Consider the following 23707-nt stretch of genomic DNA (forward strand, 5'->3'; position numbering starts at 1 on the left):
GATGAGAGTTTGCAAACCACAAAAGCATTGGGATAGGCAAAAGTACACCTCCAACTCTTTTCAAGGAATCATCACAGCCAACACGGAAACAGTGCTTTCGCAGGGGCACTGTTCAAAGGTCAGGAACTAGGGCACAGTGAGGCAAAGTGATGTGCCCAAGGTCACACAGCTAAGTAAATGACAGGTCTAGGGAATAGATGCAGGCAGTCCAGCCCAGACTCTGTGCTCCATGTTATGCTATTTCTCTTGACTTTGAAATCTAGGATAAATACAAAAAAAAAAAAAATAGTAATAATTAGAAAGATACCCCGAGGGAAGAAGTCTCTGGGCACAAACACGATGTCTCCTTGAGTTGACTCCTATTTTTCATTCAAACTAGATTACAAATTACAAACCTCTGCTCCAAATCAAGATGTCACTTGATAATCTCTCCCTTATAGATTAAACATCAAGACTATGCTTAACCTGAGGATATCGAGGCAAATGATTCAGAAAATTCTTTCCATGAGGGAGTGGAATGCAGTTCTTCCCTGGGGCTGGGAAGGCAGGTCCCCCTCTGGGGCTCCGCCTGGGTTTGGATTACGGGAGGGCTCAGCCAACACAGACGAACTTCCCCATAGATGCAAAACTGGCCATAGGGGCCCTTTTCTTTCCCACAGGGGCCCTTTTCTTCTACATCATTTTAGTGTCCATGTGCAGGAAGGAGCTTTGATTAATGAGCTTACTCAAAGAGCTGGAACTTTCTATACTCAACACTGAGGTCCGGTAATGTAATGTAAAGTATTCATTTAAATCAGAATTTCCTCAACGAGGCCTAGAACCCACAGAGATGGGACCCATGTTGTCTGCCATCTACTTCTCCATTCTACACAATCAAACAGAAGGCTACAGATGGAACGTCATGTTAACCCACGCCCCCAAATTCTTATGTTGAGACCTATCCTCAAGGTGATGGTATCAGGAGGTGGGATTTGGGGAAGATGATCAGGTCATGAGGGGAGAGCCCCCGTGAATGAAATGAAAGCCTTATATAAAAGAAACCCCAGAGACCACCCTGGCCCCTACTGCTGTGTGAGGACAACTGTCTACAAACCAGGAAGCAGGCCATCACCAGACTCTGAAGCTGCCAGCGCCTTCCCTTACACTTCCCAGACTCCCAAAACGTGAGAAACGAATGTCTGATGTTTATAAGCCTTGCGATCTATGGCTTTCTGTTACAGCAGCCTGAAGCAGCAAGTCATCACAGAGCGATCTGATATTGGGCTGAGGAACCTGAAGCACCACAAGGATCTCAGTCCCAAGACAGACTCCACTACACGCATCATTCATTCACTTATTTATTCATTCATTCATTCATCGTTTCTCATCGGCACCCACCAGCGTCAGGCACCACACTGACACACACGTCAGATGACCTCACAGAATTTGCCATTTATGGGAGGGGGTTGATGTGAGAGCTTGCAATCAAAAAGCACAAGGCACCAAAGAGAGGACAAAGGCATTTCAACCTGGTCACGGTAGTCAAGGAAGGCTTGCCTGAGACACTGGCTCTTTATGGCGACCAGGAGAAGACAGGGAAGAGGCAGGAGGACACCAGGCTTGGTGCAGCTGGGAAACCAGCTGTGAGAATGGGTGGCTGGGAGGGAATGAGGCTGGGGCAGCAGCCGGGAACATGAGGTCAGACCCCAAGTCTGGATAAAGGTCTGGACCTTTGTCAGAAGCCACTGGAGATCTGGGGGAGATCTGCTGGAAAGGAAAAGATCTGAGGACTATTCAGAAGGTGACACTGACAGCCCAGTGACACATTACTTCACTCTACTCACTAAGGCAGGAAACTGGGTGGAGAGACTAGGAGAGAAAAGAAAAGGTCAACAGCAGGGGTTGAAACAAAAGGGTTATCTGGCCCATCATCCCATCATCAGAAAGTTAAATGATAGGGTACTGCATCCCCAAGGGGGTGCAGTTGGGTCTCACTACCCTTAGGCCACTGCCTACAGTTCTACAAACCAGAAATGACCTTCACAGCTTGGTAACATTGAGGGTCAATTCATACTCACCCATGGAGATGGGTTCTATCTGGCATTACTTTCACTAGACCATAAAAAAAAAAAAAAGATAATTCTTGTGCTGACACCGACATTATCATGCATCAGTGTAACAGGGTACTAATTTTAATCTACACAAAAATCACAGGAATTTCATGCTGAAAGGAACTTTAAATATCATCTGAATATTCGTGAATTTTTCCAGTATGTTCATAGATGTTTTCATGTATAATTTATTTCCTATTAACATGTATGTTTGGTGTCCTCTAAATAAATTGTTTTTCATAGGCTAACATATGTATATTGCCTTGTAGGTCCCTCTCATTCCCCCCTGAACCCCAGTGGGACACACACACACACACACACACACACACACACGGACAAGAGTGTATCCAGCAGAAGCTCAACCAACACTGTTAGCTGACTAACTTTTTTTTTTTTAAGATTTTATTTATTTATTTGACAGACAGAGATCACAAGTAGGCAGAGAGGCAGGCAGAGAGAGAGAGAGGGGAGGAAGCAGGCTCCCTGCGGAGCAAAGAGCCCGATGCGGGGCTTGATCCCAGGACCCTGAGATCATGACCTGAGCCGAAGGCAGAGGCTTTAACCCACTGAGCCACCCAGGCTCCCCCTGACTGACTAACTTACACAGCACAAAGGCTGCCTCTAAACTGCAGAGTCAAAGCCAAAAAGTCAAAAGAAAGATCGAGGTCTCATTTAAAAGAATCTGGCAAACAGGGAGCCTGGGTGGCATGGTCGGTTAAGTGTCCCACTCTTGGTTTCAGCTCCGGTTGTGATCGCAAGGTCATGAAATCGGGCCCCACATCCAGCCCCATACTCAGTGCAAAGTCTGTTTGAGATTCTCTCTACCTCTTCCTCTGCCCCTCCCACTGAGGCACTGTCGCCCTCCTCTCTCTCTCTCTAAAATAAATTTAAAAATCTTTTAAAACTATGTTAAAAGAATCTGGTAAAAACATAGGGTAGAGATGAGGAGAACTGTCGAAGACTCCTTCCACTGGCTCATCCAAGAATGGAAACAGAAAAAGCTGGAAGGAGCCAGAACCCGGGGCCCCAGCCCCTCCCCATGAAGGGAAGGCAATTCTGTCTCCCACAGGGAAAAGTGGAACATGGCATATTTCTGGTTAAAAGGTCGGGGGAGTGGGGAGGAAATGAATATATAAATGAGTATATTAAGCAAAATGAGAAGTTTTGCAATTTTAGAAGGAAAGTAGGTTTCTTAGATGACAGCAGAAACCACTTCCAGATTTTTCTTTTCTCTGATCCATCAATGTTGCCCTAGCCATCAACCAAGTTCACACAGTCCAGACATTTTGGATTGAATCAACATCATTTTGGATTGAATAAACATGTTAGCACCCTCATTCTTCAAAATGCAGAGGCTATATATCTAAGATTAAACCTGTAGAAACCAACCCCTAGATGTCATTGTTGCTGCTGAAATATCAAATCTTTGAGTCTTTGAAATTTTAAATCTGAAGAGATAGCAGTGTTAATCTGAATAAGCCACTTAAATAATGCAAATTCAATTCACTTTCAATTTTTCAAAGCCAAGTCCAAAGTCTTCTGGACTTCTTAACCAAAATGTAACTAAATCTTAGGGTGTTAGCACGCATTCCGTTGCCAAGAAAATCCGCGTTTAGGAAAAATAGGCTTAAAACCCACGTAGTCATATGTGACATGACTAACTGGGCTCACATCAACTTCTACAACTGAGAAGCTGATTTTAGAGTAGCTGGATGATTCTGGCCTCTTCTTTTCCGTGTGTCCCCCGACTTCTGCGCCTGACTCTGTCATCGGTGCTGGAGCCAAGAGCTGTCTATGCTTCCCACCGAGGGCGCGCTGAGTGAACAGAGACGCTCACTGGCCCTCCACCTCACACCCTGTTTCCAATTAGCCTCCAATGCGACATGCTCTTCGTTTAGTGTCCCTTGTCTCCATCTCTCCCTCCCATTTAGTATCTTTCCAACCCGAACCTTTGCAATAATAATGCATATTGTTTACTAATCATTTCCTAGAGGCCAGGTGCATCAGGGTTTCCTATACATTCTGTCCCTGAATCTTTTCAACAGCTCTGTGAGATAGGTGTCACTATCCCCATTTTACAGATGAAGTAACAGAAGCACAGAGAGGTTAAGTAACTTGCCCTAGCTCACACAGCTAGTGAACAGTTAATAGATTTTGAGTTCAGGGTGAAACCCAGGGTACCCTGGATTCTGAGGGCTTCTCCGAGACCAGCTCTCAGGTCCCTAACTGGATGCCATGTTTCTTCTCTCTCCCAAGCCCTCGGTTCCCAATCCAATGCGGGATCTTCCCAAAAGACAGCTTTCAGGCTGCTCTCAAATAAAGTCTATGCCTAGGAGTGTCTCTGCTGAATGAAATCACTTTTTCATTCAATCAATGAATGCGTATTGAGTGTACCTATGTTCCAAGCCCTATTCTAAGCCAGGGGGGAATATCAATGAACAAGACTAACAAGCTCCCTGGGCTCTTGGAACTCATTCTCCACCAGGGTAGACAGATGGTAAGGCAGGGATTACATATGTAATTAATGACCACAGAGCTCAGTCCACAAAGATGTGTGAAATAAGACAAACAGAGCCCCTAACACAGGGCCCTGGCCCAGGAAGGCCCTGGGCAGATGCTCGATGCCTGTCTGTGCCTGGGCCAGCCCCAGCCCCAGGGTGCCATTCGAGCCAGAGCTCAGCCTGCTCCCCACCACAAGCCCCCCATGCCAGGCAGAGCTGCCTCCACGACCCAGACAGACGCCCTGTGTCCATTCCCACTTCGCACCTCCATTCGTGTTGGTCCGTTTCCTTCCACATACCAAGCAGATCTGTTCAGAAACTTAGCTCGGGCCACTTTTCCCTCGCATCAGCTGGTCATAGGGCTCTCCTTCCATGTGGCGAGGGATCCTTCCAGATGCAAGAGAGAGTGGATGACATGCAAGTCTTGCTACCTGCTCAGGGAGCCCCACTCACGCCTGATCCTGGACGTGCCATTTCCAACTCACAACAGATCACCACTGGGCCTTGCCAACCTTATGACTTGCTGGAGCTTGGTGGCCAGAAAGGGCATAAAAGTCTGCAGCATGGGTAATCCCTGGGAGCCACGCGCATTTTCCCTCTCCTTTCTCGCTCATGTTTCTTTGTCAATAAAAGAAGGCTCCCAGAGGGTCTAAAACTAAACAATGCCTTTTAGGCTTGGTTTTTTTCCCTCGGAGCTGGGAGACCCCAGGAGGGAGACGACTTGCTGTCTATGGGTATCCATTTATGGACGTCTTCGGGAAGCAAGAAGTGGAGCTCCCAGCCAGCTAATGATGCTGCCACTGGCCTCCTATCCTAGTCCATCACCTCAAGAAGAGCTGTCAAAATAACAAACGACACATTTTTAGGTCTCCGGATTACCCCTTAGCCAGGCCCTCTTGGTTTGATTAGCAGTTACTTTTCCTCTTAGCGTCCTTCTTCATCTTCTTCTCCTTCTTTTCATTTTCTTCCCCTGCCCCTCTCATCAATAAAGGTCACTGCGTTAAGGAAACCGCCTCTCCGAGAAGAATTTAACAGTATCCTATTATAATCACCTCGTCTGCTCAGAAGCAGGTGGTATTACCTGTCAACGGGGTTTTGGACATTGCAAATAGCCGTTGCCCACCTCAGCTGAGGCTCCCGGGCAGATAAAGTGACCAAAGGAGGCAACCCTCCGGAGGCCTCAGAATCTCATTTTCATTCCCCTTGTGGGAAAGAGACTGACTTTATTGACAAAGACGACTGAAAATTGCTTGAGCGTTCCAATAACCAGTCTGCGTTGAAGCAGAGAGACAGTCTGGCGGAGGCGAGCTCCCTGCTCCGTGGCAGCTCGGCTGAGCCACGCTGCGCTGCGTACCAGCCTGCGCATATGCAGACCAGACTGGAAGGAGCCTCCCGACGTCCTCAGAAGCAGCCCCTCTCCACCTCCACTCCCAGCCTGCTGCTGCCTTTCCTGGATCCCAACCATAAATCAACATGAATTCAGGGAATCTCTGCCAGAAACCAAATTCGTGTAGGCCGATTCAGGGACCCAGAGGTCGGACCTGGGTTAGCTTGACAAGGCTCATGTCCCCCTTCCCACTGGAGGGCTCTGGGGCTTGAATGCACCTTCCAGGGAAGCCACTAGATGTCCCCACTGTGGATTCCTGTCCTTATTCCCAGGGCCCGCCTAGAAGTCAATACCAGGGGCTAAGGGAAGTCTATACAGAATCCCATCACTACCTGGACGGCAGGGCTGCCTTAGACGCTAGGACGGTCTGAGCTCCTCGGCAGGCTTCTTCTAAACTAGTCAGTGGCTCAGACCCCAAACAGCTGAGCTGGAAGTAAGTATGAGCGTTATTAGCTAGAGTAGCCCCTAACTCTCACAACAGCTGCTCTTCCTCCAATCTGTCCTAGCCATCACCGGTCACTGGGTATCCCTCTGGTTTATTCAGGTCCTCGGTAAGAAATAAATTAATATGTGTGTCTCGTAGCACCAGAGATTTTAGATGTCAATGTGCTGCGGAAATAATGTAGGTCTGTGGCTTTTAGCAGAGAATGAATGACAGATAGATAATTTATGATGATTCTCGAGATCTGAACTGTAATTATGAAGTATTTCTAGGTGTATATTCAGGATGCAAAGTGTAAGGAACCTAGAGCTAATGTTAATTTATTATTGACAGCTGTATATATAATAATATATCATGTCTTTTAATCTTACATTCCTTCTGACTTACATCAAGCAATCCTTTCATTCATTAATAAAATCAAGCCTTGCCATTATTCTTAATGATGAAGTCCCATTTTGAATCTGGAGGACTCCTATAATTAAACTCTGTACTTCCATATACCAGACATCTGAAGCTCAAAAAAAAAAGATAAATTGAACTTCTTGTTTTACAGACAGGATGAAAAAACATCAGAAAGACAGAGCCCACCTGCTCACAGTCCCACTGGAGCTAAACAGAAAGTCGGGGGAAATGTTTGTGTTTATCTTCTCAGTTCGCACCACTACTCTGCTTTTTTTTTTTTCTCCTTTTAGTTATAACACCCCCCCCCCAGTGCCTCCTGCCACCCCTCCACCATCTTTCCTTTTCTGAGGCAGTATATTCAAAGGATATGTTTTTAAAGGTCAAGATAAAAATTACAACTAAAAGAAATACAGGCTAACATGTCTCCTCCAATTTTCTGTGCTGTGCCAAAGACTTACACGATTAATCCTGTCAAAAGAAATCTAATCTAATCTTATTACACCAAAGACAAGGTGTCCTTTATAAGTATCATGGCTGGGAACAAGTTGGTGTTCTCTAGTTTTGACTGGTTCAATGCCTCCTTCAGTTTACAACCAGTCATCGCCTTGGCAACTTACTCGCTGCATGCCCTTAGCATTCTCAAAATTTAAACAGTGTTCTTGTTGAAGTCGTCAAGCGCACGCCATGTATTATCAAACACCCTGGTCATTTTAGAAGATATAGACCCATGATACTTGTAGAAGCAAAATCTTTAAGCTCCTCCACTAATTAATGATCACAAAGTGGAATGATGAGATACGTGGAGATAGGGATCCAGTTATCTGGCCATCTCTCATCTGGAGACAGAATCAGATTCCAGAGTAGGTGCGAGAGAACTGAGTAAGCAAGTTTCCTATCTGTAACACTAAATCTAAATCTATGATCGGTTAATTAAATCATGACAAATAACATTCTGTGGCAAGTGGAAGGTGCTCAGCAGTTTGGTGAGATGACCACAAGTTCAGTGGTTCAAAGACATTCACTACATCTGAGGGTCTTTGCACTTCTGACTTAAAAATGTTTACTGTAATTCTCTGGAGAGCTCTCGTACGGGAAAAAAAAAATACTGAGGTTTTGCTCCAGTGGCTTTTTGAAGTTGCTAATGTTTTCCTATCAGTTCTGTGTCTTACACCTTCTCTGTCTTCAGGAATGAAGGTTCTAATTCATTAACATTGCTATCTGACTGGTTTCTTTCTATTGGTTCTGCCTCTTCCCATTACATCAGTGTGAGGAGGAAGATGTCAGTCAGCAGGAGCCATGCCATGCTGCAGTAACAAACAGCCCCAATGGTTGGTGACTTCCTCACCCTACATATCCACCATGGGACAGCTGGGGGCTCGGCTCACTGTTGCTATGCTAAGATGGAGGCTGAAAAGGTGGCCACCATTTTGAACATTGCCAGTCATCAAGTCAGCAGGGAAAAAGGTACCCTGGAAGCAACTGCACTGGCAACTAAATGCTCCCAGGATAGAGGTGACACTCCCACCACACACAATTCATGAGCCAGCACCTGTCACGGGCCATACCTCTGAGCCAGGAAAAGGGCCACAAAGTTCTATCTAACCTTGTCCTATAAGAGGGACATTGAAAAATAACTGCTGTATTCCAGAAAAGATTACCACAGAAACATCAGACAGATACACTTATCTTCTCTTGTTGAGAAGTCCCTTATTTTCCCTAGATCACAATTTCCCCACTTTGTTTTTGCCCTCTTCCCTGATCAAATAATTCTCTAACTTCTGTCCACTTTTGGATTCACAGATGTTACAGTTATTACTAAAGAAAATTTTCTCTTCAGATAGTTATAAACTAGGATTATTCATATAGATCAAGAAAAGGAAAGAAATTTGCACATTAATTGTTCTCCCTTTATCCTTTTCATATATTTCTGGTTTTCCTTATTTTTTCCTTCTCCCCTTCCACGGTCATCTCCTGCTTAATCTCTTTTATCGAAAAAAAACCTGCCCAACACTTTATTTTTCCTTCTTCTTAGCTATTTGGTCCAATTGGCAAAGGAGTCTTGTAGATTAGCAGAACTCTAACGTTCCTGGTTTCCCAACCCTGCCACTTCAGGCGAATTTGTATCCTGAGATACAGTGAGGAGAATTACTGACCTGTCTGAACAAGCCCAAGTTTTGCTAGGTATTTCTCCTACTTGATAATTGAGACCCCGGCCAACTGCAAAGACTTCTAATACATCTGGAAGTCCCCAAGGGCTATCTCAATGAACAAGTCCAATCCATTACTGTGACGGGAATCTTAGGTTTGCTCCCTTCCTACTGCTCCTGGCCCACCTACTGAGTCCAGACCAAAACACCCTGCTGTGTAGTTCCTAACGTACCAAAACAGTCCCGCATTCTCTGTGAAGTTGGATGAAATGCTTCAGTTCCTTTGTATTTTACTTTTTCCGCAGGTGAACCAAAACAAGGCTGCTTATAACCCCGGTGTGTACGTCACGAATAAAAACAGAGCCAAAGGATAAACACCATGATGCTCGCAGAAGGACTGAGGTCGTGTTACTCCCTCGAACTACCAAGTCAGGCCATACATAACCGCTAGGATGAATTCTTTCCCTGGAAATCTTTTCTCAAGCAAATAGATTACCCAGGGCTATCCCTGCCCCTCACCAGTCACACCTGAAGTCCAGCCACAAACCCAGCTAGGACCTCTCCATTTTAGCCAAGAACGCCACAAAAAGCATAGCCCCACAAGCGCAGGAACAAATTCCTATGCATAGGACTGAAAAGAGTGCCTGTGATCATGGTGAAAAGCCAACTAGGGAGGAGATGGAGTGATGAAGCTAGCAGCAGACTGGGGCGACGTGGCAAGACACACCGACTTTTGGGCCAAGGCAACCACTGAGAGGACAACGTAGACGCCTTTGGAGGCCGACGCCCCAGACCCGAACCCACCCAGGACCGGGACTACCCCGAGCCGCCAAAGTACCTTCTCCGCGCCGGCCCAGCCGGAACGCCCCAGGATGCCCGTGGGCGGGGCCTGCGCATCGCCCCGCCCCGCGGCCCGCCACTAGGGTCACCTGACCTGCCCGAGGCTCACGTGATCCGTCCCCAGCGTCGCCATTTTGGAGCTCCGGATGAGGAGGGGAAAAGCGGGGGAAAAGAGGGAAAAGAGCTGGGAGAGAGGTGGGCGAGGACGAGGGCGAGGGCAGGGCCGGGCTCCTGGCCGGCCAAAGGAGGCTCGCGGAAGCAGCAGCCGCCGCCCGACCGCAGGTACAGCGCCCCGGGGCCGCCCCTCCGCCCGCAGGTAGCGCCGCCGCCGGCCATGTGCGTCCTCCCCTCAGGCCTCTACCGGCGCCCGCTTCCTCTTCAGCGGGGCGACACCGCCCGGTTCTCGCCGCATGCCCTAAGTTCCGCGTCCTCTTCCAGTGCTCTGCGCCGCCCACAGCAAGGCCAGCGGAGACCCCGGGCTTGCCCTGCCGTGGGGGGTGGGGGGGAAAACTGCCGCTCTCCGCATACTGTCACCAGCCTGGTCTGCAGGCGGGCCTGCAAGGCGTTCCTTGCTTCCTTCCCCCCAGCAGATGTGAAACCGCTTAGGCCAGCCGCGATAAAGCTCACGACGGTGTCTTCACCGCATCTCCTGATTACTTTTCTCAGGCCCCATCGCCCAGCCCTGTAGCCAATTCTTGGTATAGAAAAAGCTACTACAGAAAATCCTAGCCTTCTGCCCCTATTACGAACCTTTTCGGTGAACTGGTGTCCCCAGAGATCACTGAGATCAGTGGGAAAAAAAGCTCCCACCTTTTAAGACCTGCGGGCATCCGGAGTTGAATGGTTTGTGTGGAAGACCTGGATGATTAATTAGGCGGAGGCCATCATCCCAACCCGTAGGCGATCTTTTTAGTTACTGCGGTGGGGTGTAATTTACTATCAGTCTGCATCTCTTTTATCAGGCAATTACTGGATTTATCACCTCCTTGAGCTTGTACTTTCTTCAGTACTCTGCTTTGACTCAGTGTATGGGTTGTGTTATTGATTAAAAGAGAAAGCCTGGCCCTTCATTCCTTTACCTCACTAACTCGTTTAAAATTAACTTCAGGGGAGGACCAAAGACGTGCTTTCTGCCCTGGCAACGAACTATTTACTTAACCATAATCGATAAGATAGCTGCATTCTAGGAGAAACGGACAGACATTATTCGATTTTTGAGATTAAGTCTAGTTGGTATAAGAAACAGTAGCAAGGACCAGGGCAGGAAACTGCATTAGAAGATATATATAGGTCAATCTGTCCTCTCTTTTCATGCCCAATGTGCTTGCAGAACTGTTTCAAGTTTGCAGAATCATCCTTTAGATTGTATTTTTGGTTAAGATTAAAATAGCAGTATACAATTTATAGATCCTTATTCATTAGAAAGGTATCAGTAAAACCAATAGTATTTTGAGTCAACTAGTTAAATTCTGAGCTAAAACAAAATACACAATTATTGGGAGAAGTTTCCAGAGCAGTTTTTTTTTTGTTTTGTTTTGTTTTGTTTGTTTGTTTTTCCAAACTTGTGCAAAATCATAGTCTACTTGTTAGGGAAATTATGTAAATTTGCATCACATGATTGGGTTGCATGAACATTCCTCTGAATTTCTTTTTCACATAGAATATTGGGAAATTTTTCACTGCCAAAAGAAATCATTACTTTGTTTTACCAAGAAAGAGAAATGTTTGATACTATATACTTTCATTCTTGGCCACAGCTGAATTCTGAAGATTGATCCAAGGGACTGTGGTAATTTCAGGAATTGATTTGAAAGACATTGGCTCTGCCACTTGACAGCCATGTAACCTTGGGTAAGTGACTTAAACCACACTGAGTGTTTCCTTATTTGTAAAGTTGTGTAACACCCACCTGGCCTGATCCAGACTGTCACTAAGATCAAACAGGCTAACATGTTTGACATAGTCTTGCTCTAAGGGGCTGTTACTCTTTTCAGTATTGATTCTTATACATATATGTTCTCACTGAGATGTAAGAGGGAAATTGGTGTATTAAGAAAGGAGATTTAGAATCAGATAGGTCTGGATTCCAATTCTTAAGCCAGTTATTACTTTACATCTGTGAGCCTCAGATTCCTTAAGTGCAACAAAGAGGCTACTATTATCAGAAATAACACGAATACACAAGTCTGCATAGGCACTGTCCCCTGGATGGTGAGCACTTCAAGGACAAGGATTTCTTCTTACTTACTTTTGTAGTCTCCAGCACTGTGCTTGGCACATTATAGGTGCTCAGTAAATGTTAAATCTTAATATTGGTTAATGTTAGTTAGACCTTATGTCTTCGCCGTGGCTGCCAAATTAGAATATTCTCTCAGGCTAGATGCCAACTAAGAAATTTTAGATTATGAAATTTGTGTACTTGTGATATTGATACTGTTTTTTTCTTAGTGGCAATTAATCACATTAAGCTAAGGAGATTTTAATTCAAATAAATTATAGCTGACAGTAAGATAAATCTATAAATAATGTGTAAGCAATCTCAAGGTAATTTTTTATAGACAGTTCATAATTTAGGGACATGAAAGTTCATCCAGTACCAGTCTCTTGTTTTACATCTGAGGAATCTGAATAAAACCCACAGAAAACAGTGACGTGCCTAAGGTCACACAACTGATTGAGGGTACTCTAGAAGAGGAACTTCTGCCTTTTGACTGGAGCAAAATGTTTTGTATTTTAGGATTATGATAATCTAGAAGAATGGGAAATTGGTCATTACATTGGTCATTACATCTTTGTCTAGTTGGGAAAGAACAAATTGTTAGTCTGAAAGAAAAAGTTCTTTATAAAATAGCAAACTGCCTTTGCACACACACAGAAAATTACAGCCTTTCTCCACTTCCCCTCAGGCTCACAAGAATTGTTCAACTTGATTTTACTTATGATAACCATATGCTATAACTGAAAGGAACTAATTAGATATACAAAGAAACCAAGTAGTAAATTATAAGGAAAGAAAGACAACAGAAATAATTTGGTTCTTTTCTTGGGAAAGACATTAATTACAAGCTTAGGCTATGGAATACAGGTCTCCCCCACTTTTCAGTTTGCTTTCTGCCACTTCGCTTTTATGAAGGACCTACAAAAGTACCTATTTTCTCTAACTGAAAGAAATCCGAGGATTTCACTTCTACAAAAAAAAAAAAAAAAGATGAAAACCAAAAGTAGTTTTTAATCTTTGTTTTGCAGTGAGCCGTTAATAGAGGCAGCACGTACCCCAGCAGCAAGAGTGGCCCCACCAAGCTCCTTCCCTGCCCGGGAACTGCACTCAGCATCTCAGCATCAAGGCGCCAGAGCTTTGAACTGTGTCTGTGAGCATCTGTGCTTTATCTTGATCTCTTTTGTGCTTTCATTAGCAAGGTGTGTCCTGAGGTATCAGAAAAGCCTAAGAGGTTATTTTTTGGTTTGGGGAACACACAAAACTTCCTCCATATAATTTCAGGGTCATTCCTTCTTCACTTGACATCATTTTGGCTTCTCAAAGATCTTGTAGGAAGTTTCTACTTTCAGGTAGCTGGGGAAACCTGTCCTGTCGTCTAGGAAAGATTTGAGACTGAGTGGAAGGATTGTAGAACTTTTCTGGCTTGGGATGCAATTTATATTTATTTATTTGTAACAATTTGGTATATATTGTCTAATGTTATGTCCAAAGATTCCAAACAAGGAGCTCCGACTTTGCTGATGCCTCTAGTCTTTCCTCTTTCTGTAAACCTTCCTATTCAGCCATATTGGTCTTTTCACTAACCAGATAATTAAATAGCAGGTTTATTCTTGTTTATGAAAATATAATAATGTTATGGCTGTTTTCCTTATCAATCTTACCCTTGTGTTAACAGAATTCCAAAAGAGCAACTGAAGCACTCTAATTAGGATAATTCAAGGAGGATATATTTACAAAGATACTCTTAATAAAGATGTAGGACTTCATAAAGATGTAGGCAAACTATAGGGATAATGCAGTTACCTGATGCTAGTAGTGTCAGGAGAAGGAAGAGTTACCAGAAGCAGAAAAGTCTTGCAGAGCCCCTGCCTGGTGAGAATGGCCTTCCATTGAACATGGCCAATCCAAGGTGACCTAGAGGGAGGGAACCAAGGACATGAATATCCTGATCTCACTCTGCTACCTCCCTCTGATCTCCTGTTGTGGCTCCCCATGGGCAACCAGAAACGAGAGAGCATGGGAGTCTAATGATGTAATACCTCCTGAGGCAGAGAACAGAGTGGAGAAAAGGAGACACGGAGCCTAGAGGGGCAGATGGTTGACATCTGGCACAGCCGTCTTTTGGAATACAGTGTACCTCCCACCTCTTCGTAAAGCTTTTCCTTACCTTCCTAGACCAAAACTAGCTCTTCAGTTTTTATTAGGGTTTGGTCATTAGCTGTTGCCTTCTGACTATTTTATCATGTGTACTGTTTCATTATTTAAAAGCTGTTAATTCTCTTTTAACTTCTAAATATGTTTGTCCTATCCAGTCAACTCAGTTTTAAACCATGAGTACTGTGATTTTTTTTTCCATAATCATGTTTTGTTTAATGCCTTGCATGTAACAGTTTTTATTACAACTTTTTATTATGAAAAGTTTTAAACATGTATGCAGTAGAAAGAACAGTATGAGGAATTCCTAGGTACTCATCACTCAACTTCAGTTACAAAATTTGCCATTCCTACTTTATCCCCCCACCACCCACCCCTTTGACCATAGTCATTTTTTTAAGTTTCATTTACATTGATCTGTTGAAGGTCATGGATAGTAGGCACGTGTTCATAATCCATGTTGTCATCATCATTGAGCCACTGGGATTGTATTTGTACTCCTTATTTTCATCTCCTTTTTTTTCCCCCAAATTTTACTTCACTTGACGTGGAATCCCATATATATGTGCACATTGGTGGCCCAAAGTGAAATTTTTGTGAAAATTTAAAGGATTGGCCTTAAGGTCAGCTTAACTCCCTTCTTGTGTATACTTTATTATGAACTGTTTATCTAACCTTTTCTAACAGAGACTTTTGTTTAATGAGACGAGACTTGTACGTCGATTGTGCCGTGCAGACTCAAACTGGTTTTTCAGGTGTTTCGTGGTGTATTTTATGTTGTCATATCTGTTTTATGGCTGCCATTTCTGTACTTATCCTCAAATGTATGCAGCCTCTAAAATGAGGTACTTACATAAATGTTCAGGGAAAATTGGAGCATCTGCTGCAAATTTCCATTAGCTCTTAATGCCTGAGCAGACACCGCTTTTAAAATCGGAATGTTTTGTCAGTTTCTTTTGTATTAGTCTTTTTCTTCAGATAAAATGAACTCTTCCTCCTCTTCATTTTACTTTCTTTTTAAGGTTACACAGTGAAATATCCACAGGGAGCAATTTGCACTGCTCTCTTTCCTATTCTGTCATTAAGTAGAAGAGGGATAACATGAATCACCTTTGTAACCCTGTGGGTATGCAAAGTCTGTTGAGCCAATAGTCACTTGTCAACTTGCAGACTATCAGTCAGCCTACATGGATGTCACATTTCATTGAGAAGGACACCTTAGGTCTACAGTAGACCACCAGATCTTGTGCAAGAAACTAAATGTCCAAGGATTCCTGTTACTAACAATTACTTAACTAATTTGTGTTTAATAATTGAACCGAAAGAAAAAAAGCCTTGAGTGACCTTAAAGGGAAATCAGTAGTCACAGAAAGAGCCACAGTGCCCTTTGGCCTAAAAATGTGAAATTCTCAGGCAGTAAGGTGACTTACGAAGTCACAAAGGATTTTCCCAGAGAAACAAATTTTTCCCATACTGATCCCTTCATTAGTGACTTAAGATTGAGTATAGGGATTTAAAAATACCACTCTTCCTACTTGAGAAAAATAGAAAGGGACTCCATAGTCTTTTGAGAGGTAATGCCCTCAGGGTTGTTTAAGGGAGAGAGTAGCTAAAGGGCCAGTGGTCTGAGCTGGGGTAGCAGTCGCTGTTGTAATGGCTACAGAATGCATTCCTTGCCACGAGTGCAGTTGGACATGGAGAAGAAAAGAAAGTTGATCACATTGGACAGACTATCAGGGAAGGAGGGAAGAAGTAGTACTAAAGAAACCGAGAGTAAAATGTTTGCATTTTTGCCTGATGTGGACCTAGATATAGAAAGTTTGTGTGCCAGAAAGAGCAGAAAAATGAGAGAGGAAAAGCCATCACTGTTGCCAAGAGTAGATATGGGAGGATTGGCACCGCAGCTGGTCAGAGCACTGGTAGGGTCTAGCAGGAGTTAGGTCTGATCTTGGCAGGGCTGAAGGGCCCTTCCGTGTTGATTCAGCCACCTGGGGGGAGAGAAGCCATTATTCACCTCCTAAAATAAGAATTCAAAGCCTGTAACTGGAGTTTAAGAATAGTATGGTCTTTGGTCTATAGCTGGTGCCACTAAAAATTTTGCTGGCATTTATTGAATGTTGTGAGTAAGACTCCAGAATGCACCTAAAATGTGGAAAAACAAAACTTGTTGCTGGAAAAAAGCCTAAACTGAAAAATGTGATCCAAGTCAACAAATTAATCTCACTTTGAGCCAAAGGAAATGTTTGAAATGAAAGTACTGCCAGGAAATAGAGGATTCAAGATCTAGGCGGAAAGATATTGTGAGTATTTTTTGTTTTGTAACTTCCTTGTCTGTAGTGCATTGCTAGAACTTACAGAGAACCCCTTTTAAGGACTTTGAATATGTAGACCTGAAACACCAGTTGTTTTCCTTCTCTGATGCCCCTCTCCCTTTCAAGGAAAAAAAAAAAAGAAAAGAATGAAGAACATACATGCGTATGAGTAGTAGTTGACCACTAATACGGCCTCTAGGAAAAAACCACAGCATGGTTTGTGGTTTATCTTCAGGAAGATAAATGGAAGGAAGTAAAAGAAGGAACTAGATCATTGCTTTTATGTAGTTTCATTTGCATAGTACTTCTCAAAATTTACTCTGCCCTTTACAAGAGGTTCACGGCTGTATTTTCATAATTCCAAAGATCTGGGGAGGAAAAACTGTATGGTTTTAGTAATAAAATTATAATCATATTTGGTATAAGAAGTTGTCTCCCAAGAATTGTGTCGATCACGTATTGGCCTTACAGAATAGTATTTTGTAGTAACTTGAGGTGGTTCCACATGCCCCGGGAATGCCTGTGTTCTTTCGGTCAAAGAATAGGAGTCCTGTTTTTTGGCATTGGGCAAAAGAGAGGGGTACTGATTGGACCCAGCTAGATGTCTAGGGGAAAGAAAGTGAAGAAAAAGGAGTTTCACATTGTTAAAGTCATTTCCAAAGAAAGAAATTGATGGAAAGATCATCATCAGTCTTGATAGGGAACGGCACTCCAAAGAGAAGTTGTAAACGGTTTCAGTCTCTATTGGGCATACCCAGGTATACTGATACAGAGCTCCCAGGTTAGAGAATACAGAGATTAGCTTAAACTCTAAGATTAGTTTCAATTTCCTGTAGTTACATACCTGGGATACCTATAATCTGGTTATTTCTTTCTGTTGTATGTTCTCCTTTCTAGATATGGAAGAAAGCAGCAGTGTTGCCATGTTGGTGCCAGATATTGGAGAACAAGAGGCACTATTGACTGCTGAAACTGTCATCAGTTCATCATTGGAAATTGATGAACAAAGAAAAGTTAAAACAGATCCATTAATCCATGTTATCCAGAAGTTAAGCAAGATCGTAGAACACGAAAAGTCACAAAAATGTCTCTTAATTGGGAAGAAACGTGCACGTTCCAATACTGCAGCACACTCCCTTGAAGCCCAAGAACTTTGCGAGATTCCAGCTAAAGTAACCCCGTCACCTGCTGGCGAGATTAGGAAGACGGAGATGTCACAGATACACCTCACCCCTGGCTCTCTTGCCCAGAACGATGGGAAGGCTATGTCTTACCAGTGTAGCCTTTGCAAGTTTCTGTCGTCATCGTTTTCTGTGTTAAAAGATCATATCAAGCAGCATGGTCACCAGAATGAAGTGATTCTGATGTGCTCAGAGTGCCACATCACGTCTAAAAGCCAAGAGGAACTTGAAGCTCACGTGGTAAATGACCATGAAAATGATGCCAACAGTCGCACTCAACCCAAAGCCCCGCAGTGTATAAGCCCCTCCAACTCTTTGTCTCAGAGACCCGCAGAAAGAAAGAATGAAACCACTTCTGATACCGCCATGAGTGTGGACAGTCCGCAAGCTCACCCCGCCCAAAATGCACCTGTGACAGAGATGGGTAAGAGGAAGTGGTACGCATATGAACAGTACGGCATGTACCGCTGCTTGTTCTGTAGTTACACCTGTGGCCAGCAGAGAATGTTGAAAACACATGCTTGGAAGCATGCCGGGGAGGTCGATTGCTCCTATCCAATCTTCGAAAATGAAAACGAGCCCCTAGGCTTGCTGGACTCTTCAGTGGCTGCTGAGCCTGGTGGGCTGGACGCAGTAGTCATTGCTATTGGAGACAATGAACTGAGTATCCACAATGGGCCTTCAGTACAAGTGCAGATTTGCAGCTCAGAAACCTTATCCTCTTCATCTCCTTTGGAACAGAGTGCGGAAGGGGGAGTTCATCTAGGCCAGTCGGTTACTCTTGACCCTAACGAGGAAGAAATGCTGGAGGTGATTTCGGATGTGGAGGAGAATCTGATTGCCGACAGTCTGCTTTCATCTGCACAGAAGATCATTAGTAGCAGCCCAAACAAAAAAGGCCACGTTAACGTGATAGTGGAGCGTCTCCCAAGTGCGGAAGAAACTCTTCCGCAGAAGCATTTCCTCATGAATGCTGAAATGGAAGAGGGCAAAAACCTGAGCCCAACAGAATCCCAGATTGGGTGTGAAGGAAGAGATGAAGTTTATCGAGCTGATAAATGTACTGTTGATATTGGGGGGCTGATCATAGGCTGGAGCAGTCCAGAGAAGAAAGACAGTGAGTTAATAAACAAAGGACTGGCTGCTGATGAGAACGCCCCACCGGGCCGAAGGAGAACAAATTCTGAGTCTCTCAGACTACACTCGTTAGCCGCAGAAGCCCTCGTCACGATGCCCATACGAGCTGCAGAACTGACGAGAGCCAACCTCGGGCACTACGGGAACATAAACCTTCTAGATCCAGACACCGGACAAAGGCAAGTAGATAGCACATTGGCGGCCTATTCTAAAATGATGTCACCACTCAAAAACTCCGCAGATGGATTAACTACTTTTAACCAAAGTAACTCGACGTTGGTAGCACTCCCGGAGGGTAGGCAGGAACTGTCCGATGGGCAAGTTAAAACAGGCATCAGCATGTCCTTATTGACTGTCATTGAAAAGCTGAGGGAAAGGACAGACCAAAATGCTTCAGATGACGACATTTTGAAAGAGTTGCAGGACAACGCCCAGTGCCAACCGAACAGCGAGGCGAGCCTGTCGGGAAGCAGCGTGGTGGAGTACATCCCCAATGCTGATCGGCCCTACCGGTGCCGCCTGTGTCACTACGCAAGCGGGAACAAGGGCTACATCAAGCAGCACTTGCGAGTCCATCGGCAGAGACAGCCGTATCAGTGTCCTATCTGTGAGCACATAGCTGACAACAGCAAGGATCTGGAGAACCACATGATCAACCACTGTAAAACAAGAATATACCAGTGTAAGCAGTGCGAAGAGTCTTTTCATTATAAGGTAAGTATTGGTTCAAGAAATCATTCAGAGAACCTTCGAATTTTGAGAGTCAGGAGGGAGCTTGCTAGAGAGAACCCGACCACCTCATTTTATAGGTGAGGAAACTGAGACCCAGGGAAGTTGGATAATTTGCCCAGAGGATCCCGACTGAATTAGTATTAAAATTGGGACTGAAATCTAGGTCATCAGAATTTCTGGTGTAGGATTGTTTTCCCTGCCGACCGCCTCCTTAACAGTTTCTGTGTTTACTGCTTTAGTTTTAGCGTGGATATCTTTTTTTAAATGTGTTGATTTTAAATTGCAGGGTAATTACAAGGGAATGTACAGTGGAGGGACGTACACATATTGGATTTACACAAATGTAATCCTACATCATCAGCGCAAAAATATAGCTATTTTTCATCTTCCATGGCCCCAAAATGTAGGTCGTTCACTTGAGCTACACAACCAGCCAGTAGTGATCTGTGTCACTGCAGGAGGGAAAATAAGCTGTTTTGGACTTAATGAAAGATAGTAAAGTGGAAACAGAGCCACATGTGTTGTTTTATGGGCAGTTTAAGGGACTTTCAAGGACTATTTTGACTGAATTTCCTCTTACATGCTACCTTAAAACCAACAACCCGCATTAGATACTGTTTCTGTAAAGGAAACCGGATTGACTCATTAGTTTCAAACTTTCCTTCTCTCGTGTGTCAGTTGACTGTTACGATAGGGGGAAAGTGTGCTTAAAGGGTAGCTGGGATGTAGGCTTTTTCTCTCAGTTTCCCCAGAGTTGGGGATCTAGCTCAGGAATAAAAAAGTCTTTGGGTCTGAGATTTCACTGCCTACTTGGGTTGCTCTCATGAAAATCCGAAGTGGTCTCAGGCTACTAGACAAGCAGTGCATCCAAATGGGCAGCAAAAGCAGGTTCCCGAAGTTCCTTTGGCTCCTGCATTCTTGATTGGTGGAGGTGGAGGACAAAGATCCCGTGAAGGAACGGTTCCATTTAGGTCTCTCTGGCACATTTAGTTGATAATTGAAAGACAAAAATTACCAGGAGTCCAGCAAAACAGTTGCTGTTTGGATTTATTTTTATGAAAGCATTGGGTTATTCTGAGTGCTCTGCTCTTTCCTCCACTGGCAGGCCAGTGTGTAAGTAAGTATGCATGTGCCATGCGTAAGCAGGGGCTAGCAGGGGATTCCTCTCAGAAAAGGCACAGAGAGCTGCCTTTTTCATGAGACTGATTTCCCTAGCGTATTTCTTCCCATAAACTGTCAAATAAGTCAGGTAATCTTTTAGCACATTTGATTTTAAAATACTGATAATGTGTTTTAGGTACGAGGCCGTGAAAGCAATTAACTGCTTCTCCAGTCTCTGAGTAACAGTGCAGGTGTATTTATTGAAGGTTACATGTGAATATTTCTCAATTTTTTTAGAGTCAGCTGAGGAACCATGAGAGAGAGCAACACAGTCTTCCAGATACCTTGTCAGTAGCAACTTCTAATGAGTCGAGGATTGCCGGTGATACAGCTGATGGAAAATGTATTCAGGAAGGTATCCGTGCTTTTTTTTTTTTTTTTTTTTGGTCCAGGCTGCATGAGTAGCATAGAAAGTTTTCTTAAAAAGCTTAGTTGTCATGTGGGTTAATTTCAGGACTAAAGCTACCTATATTCTCTCTTTTCATACTGCGGAGTGAATCTTAACCCGTGTTCTGAGGTATTGAATGAACACTGTATTAGTAAGTTCTCGGCTTCAACACTGTAGGTAAATAATAGGTTGAAATTTATGCTGTCCTGTCAGAGCCAAGTCCAGCATAAACCCTTGGGTGACATACCAGCAAGCTGGGGAAGCTTTTGCAGACGGCAGGCTCTCACCTCAAACTTTAAGTGAGGCTTCCTGCTGAGATCTTATTCTTATCCAAGTATGGCTGCCAGATTTCATCTGCATTATTCAAAAAAAAAACACGCACAAGATCTTTTTATGCACTAGTTAGGTACTAGTTGGCCGAGTTTCTGCTAATAGGAATATTAGAATCAAAAGATTTAATTAGAGTTACATGAAAAGGCGGATGCCACATCCGGAGAATTAGGGATAAAGTGTAATAAACCATGCTTCCGTGCATCAGCTCTCTTAAATTGATATACTTTAAGTGTCTCAAGTGCGGTACATAGTGTTTATGGGAAATAAAACATATTGGGGTGACTTTCCTTTTTAGATTTCCCAAGAATTAAAGTTAGAAACAACTGCAGAGTAAAATGTTTTACCATAATGTTTCATTAAATTATACCCCAGAAAGCATAACTGATTCAAGAATGTTTCTGAAAGAACTGATTTTGACACCACTGTAGCACCAAAATTCCCTTGTCAAACAGATGTCATCCCTGTAAAACTATCCAAAACAAAAGGAGTTTATGACATAGCATCTGTTTCTGCAATAGATGGCTGAGCTAAAACAGTTTTGTTTCCTTTTTACAAAATAGCCCTAAATGCCTCCTTTTATTTTAATTCATTATGTTTCCATATCCCCCTTTAAAGGAGACATTAAAACATTTGATGTCGTTGGACCATAAATCCCTAATGAAGGAATAAAGTAAATACTACTCAGTGGCACCACCTGCGGTTAATACTAGTGGTGGAATGGCTTTTCTAGCACCATCTTCCAAAGCAGTAGTTTATAAAACTGTCCAAATGGGTTAACAAATTAGAACTCACAATTTTAATAAAAAAGATTAAAATGTCAGCTCAAAATTAAAGTAACCAGTTTGAGCTTTACGGCGATAGCATCTGTCCACCATATCCCCATTTTACAGCATCTTTTCTTAGTGCATTCTGCTGTTTCTTGGGGTTAAATGTATGGATTTAAACTGCTTGCCATGTCTGTTTTTCTCTCACTTCATTCCATTTTTCTTCTCTGTGATAATAGTAAAACGCTTCAGATGACTGATAACCTCCTGCATACTTAAATGTTGACACTTTATTAATCAGTATAGATCTTCGGAAATCTGGTTGTCAGGCCAAGAAACAAAGTGTTTTGCTCACAAAGAAGGTCAAAGAAATTCATGTCTTGCTAGAACTTCTTTAGCCATTTAATAAAATTAATGAACAAGTTGGGGGATGTGTGCTTCAGTGGTCCCCAGCCTCCGCCTCTCCCCACTCTGATGGCACAGATAACATAGGACATGTTTTTGACTCTGAGACCCAGTGTAATGGAGTTTCAGACATTCCTCTGCCAAAAGGCGTGGAGGGCCCATCCTGAGCTTGCTGCCAGCAGTCCAGTGAAGGCATCCAGTGCCTGTCCGGACTGCAGCCGGGGAGGAAGACAGAACTGTACCGACAGGGGTGTCAGCTAACGTCACAGATGCTCTCCTAGAGCCATGGGCAAAGCACTTTCATATGGTGCTCCTTTGTGAAATTTAATTAAATTGTTCCTTATTGCAGGGCGCCTGGGTGGCTCAGTGGGTTAAGCCTCTGCCTTCAGCTCAGGTCATAATCTCAGGGTCCTGGGATCGAGCCCCGCATCGGGCTCTCTGCTCAGCGGGGAGCCTGCTTTCTCCTCTCTCTCTCTATGCCTGCCTCTCTGCATACTTGTGATCTCTCTCTCTCTGTTTCAAATAAATACATAAAATCTTTAAAAAAAAAATTGTTCCTTATTGCAAACAAAATTCGCGAAGCTCTGGAAATTCGGCATAAACAGAACACACAGGTCTCTGCCCTCAGGGGAGTCTACAGCTAGGGACAGGTCAAGAGATCCACACAAACATGCAGGTGACGCACAGACTGCAGTGAAAGAAGAATAGAGGGTTCTCTGCTTTCTGAGTAAACCATGCTGGGGGGTTCTAGAATTTCCATTTTGTAGATGAGAAAAGTGAGTCCTCACCAGATAAAATGCTTTTGCCCATGATCACCCTGGTACTAGGTGGAAGAGCAAGGACAAAGCCCAGAGTTTTGAACTTCTAAATCTAATACTCTTTCTACTGGAAACAGTTGCTTGAAGTAGCACGGGCTCTCATTCTGTGCTATATTAAGTTTTTCCATCTGTCATTTTTATTAGTTGTCATTGATCTGTAATATTTCTCACACAAAACCATTATCCAGTATTTCACACTTCATTTTTTCAGGGTTTTTTTAAAAAACTGAATTTGGAACAGTGCCACTTACAATCAAGTCCAAGTTTTTAACCTACCAATTAAGAGTAATACTTA

General features: G+C 43.6%; 1 protein-coding gene and 1 long non-coding RNA gene across 6 annotated transcripts in view; one reads left to right on the forward strand and one right to left on the reverse strand.

Moving 5' to 3' along the window:
• LOC116861896 overlaps positions 1–10839 on the reverse strand; it is a 70259-nt gene extending 59420 nt beyond the window's left edge. Inside the window, exon 1 of the long non-coding RNA XR_004381554.1 lies at positions 10620–10839. This is a non-coding gene — a long non-coding RNA (uncharacterized LOC116861896). The remainder of the gene's footprint in view (positions 1–10619) is intronic.
• Positions 9925–23707, forward strand: part of ZNF507 (zinc finger protein 507) — a 39227-nt gene continuing 25444 nt past the window's right edge. The window contains exons 1-5 of one of the 5 annotated variants that reach the window (XM_032848778.1): positions 9978–10091; positions 11567–11660; positions 13056–13177; positions 17391–19525; positions 20942–21059. In XM_032848778.1, the coding sequence (XP_032704669.1) occupies positions 17393–19525; positions 20942–21059 (2251 nt within the window). In that variant the 5' untranslated portion in view covers positions 9978–10091; positions 11567–11660; positions 13056–13177; positions 17391–17392. Of the gene's footprint in view, positions 10092–11566; positions 11661–13055; positions 13178–13208; positions 13227–15849; positions 16482–17390; positions 19526–20941; positions 21060–23707 lie in introns of those variants that run through there. The other 4 variants (XM_032848779.1, XM_032848777.1, XM_032848782.1 and 1 more) reach the window with 4 other exon arrangements.

The sequence above is a fragment of the Lontra canadensis genome, unplaced genomic scaffold (assembly GCF_010015895.1).
Source record: "Lontra canadensis isolate GAN:19392208 unplaced genomic scaffold, GSC_riverotter_1.0 scaffold208, whole genome shotgun sequence".
Classification (NCBI taxonomy): domain Eukaryota; kingdom Metazoa; phylum Chordata; class Mammalia; order Carnivora; family Mustelidae; genus Lontra; species Lontra canadensis.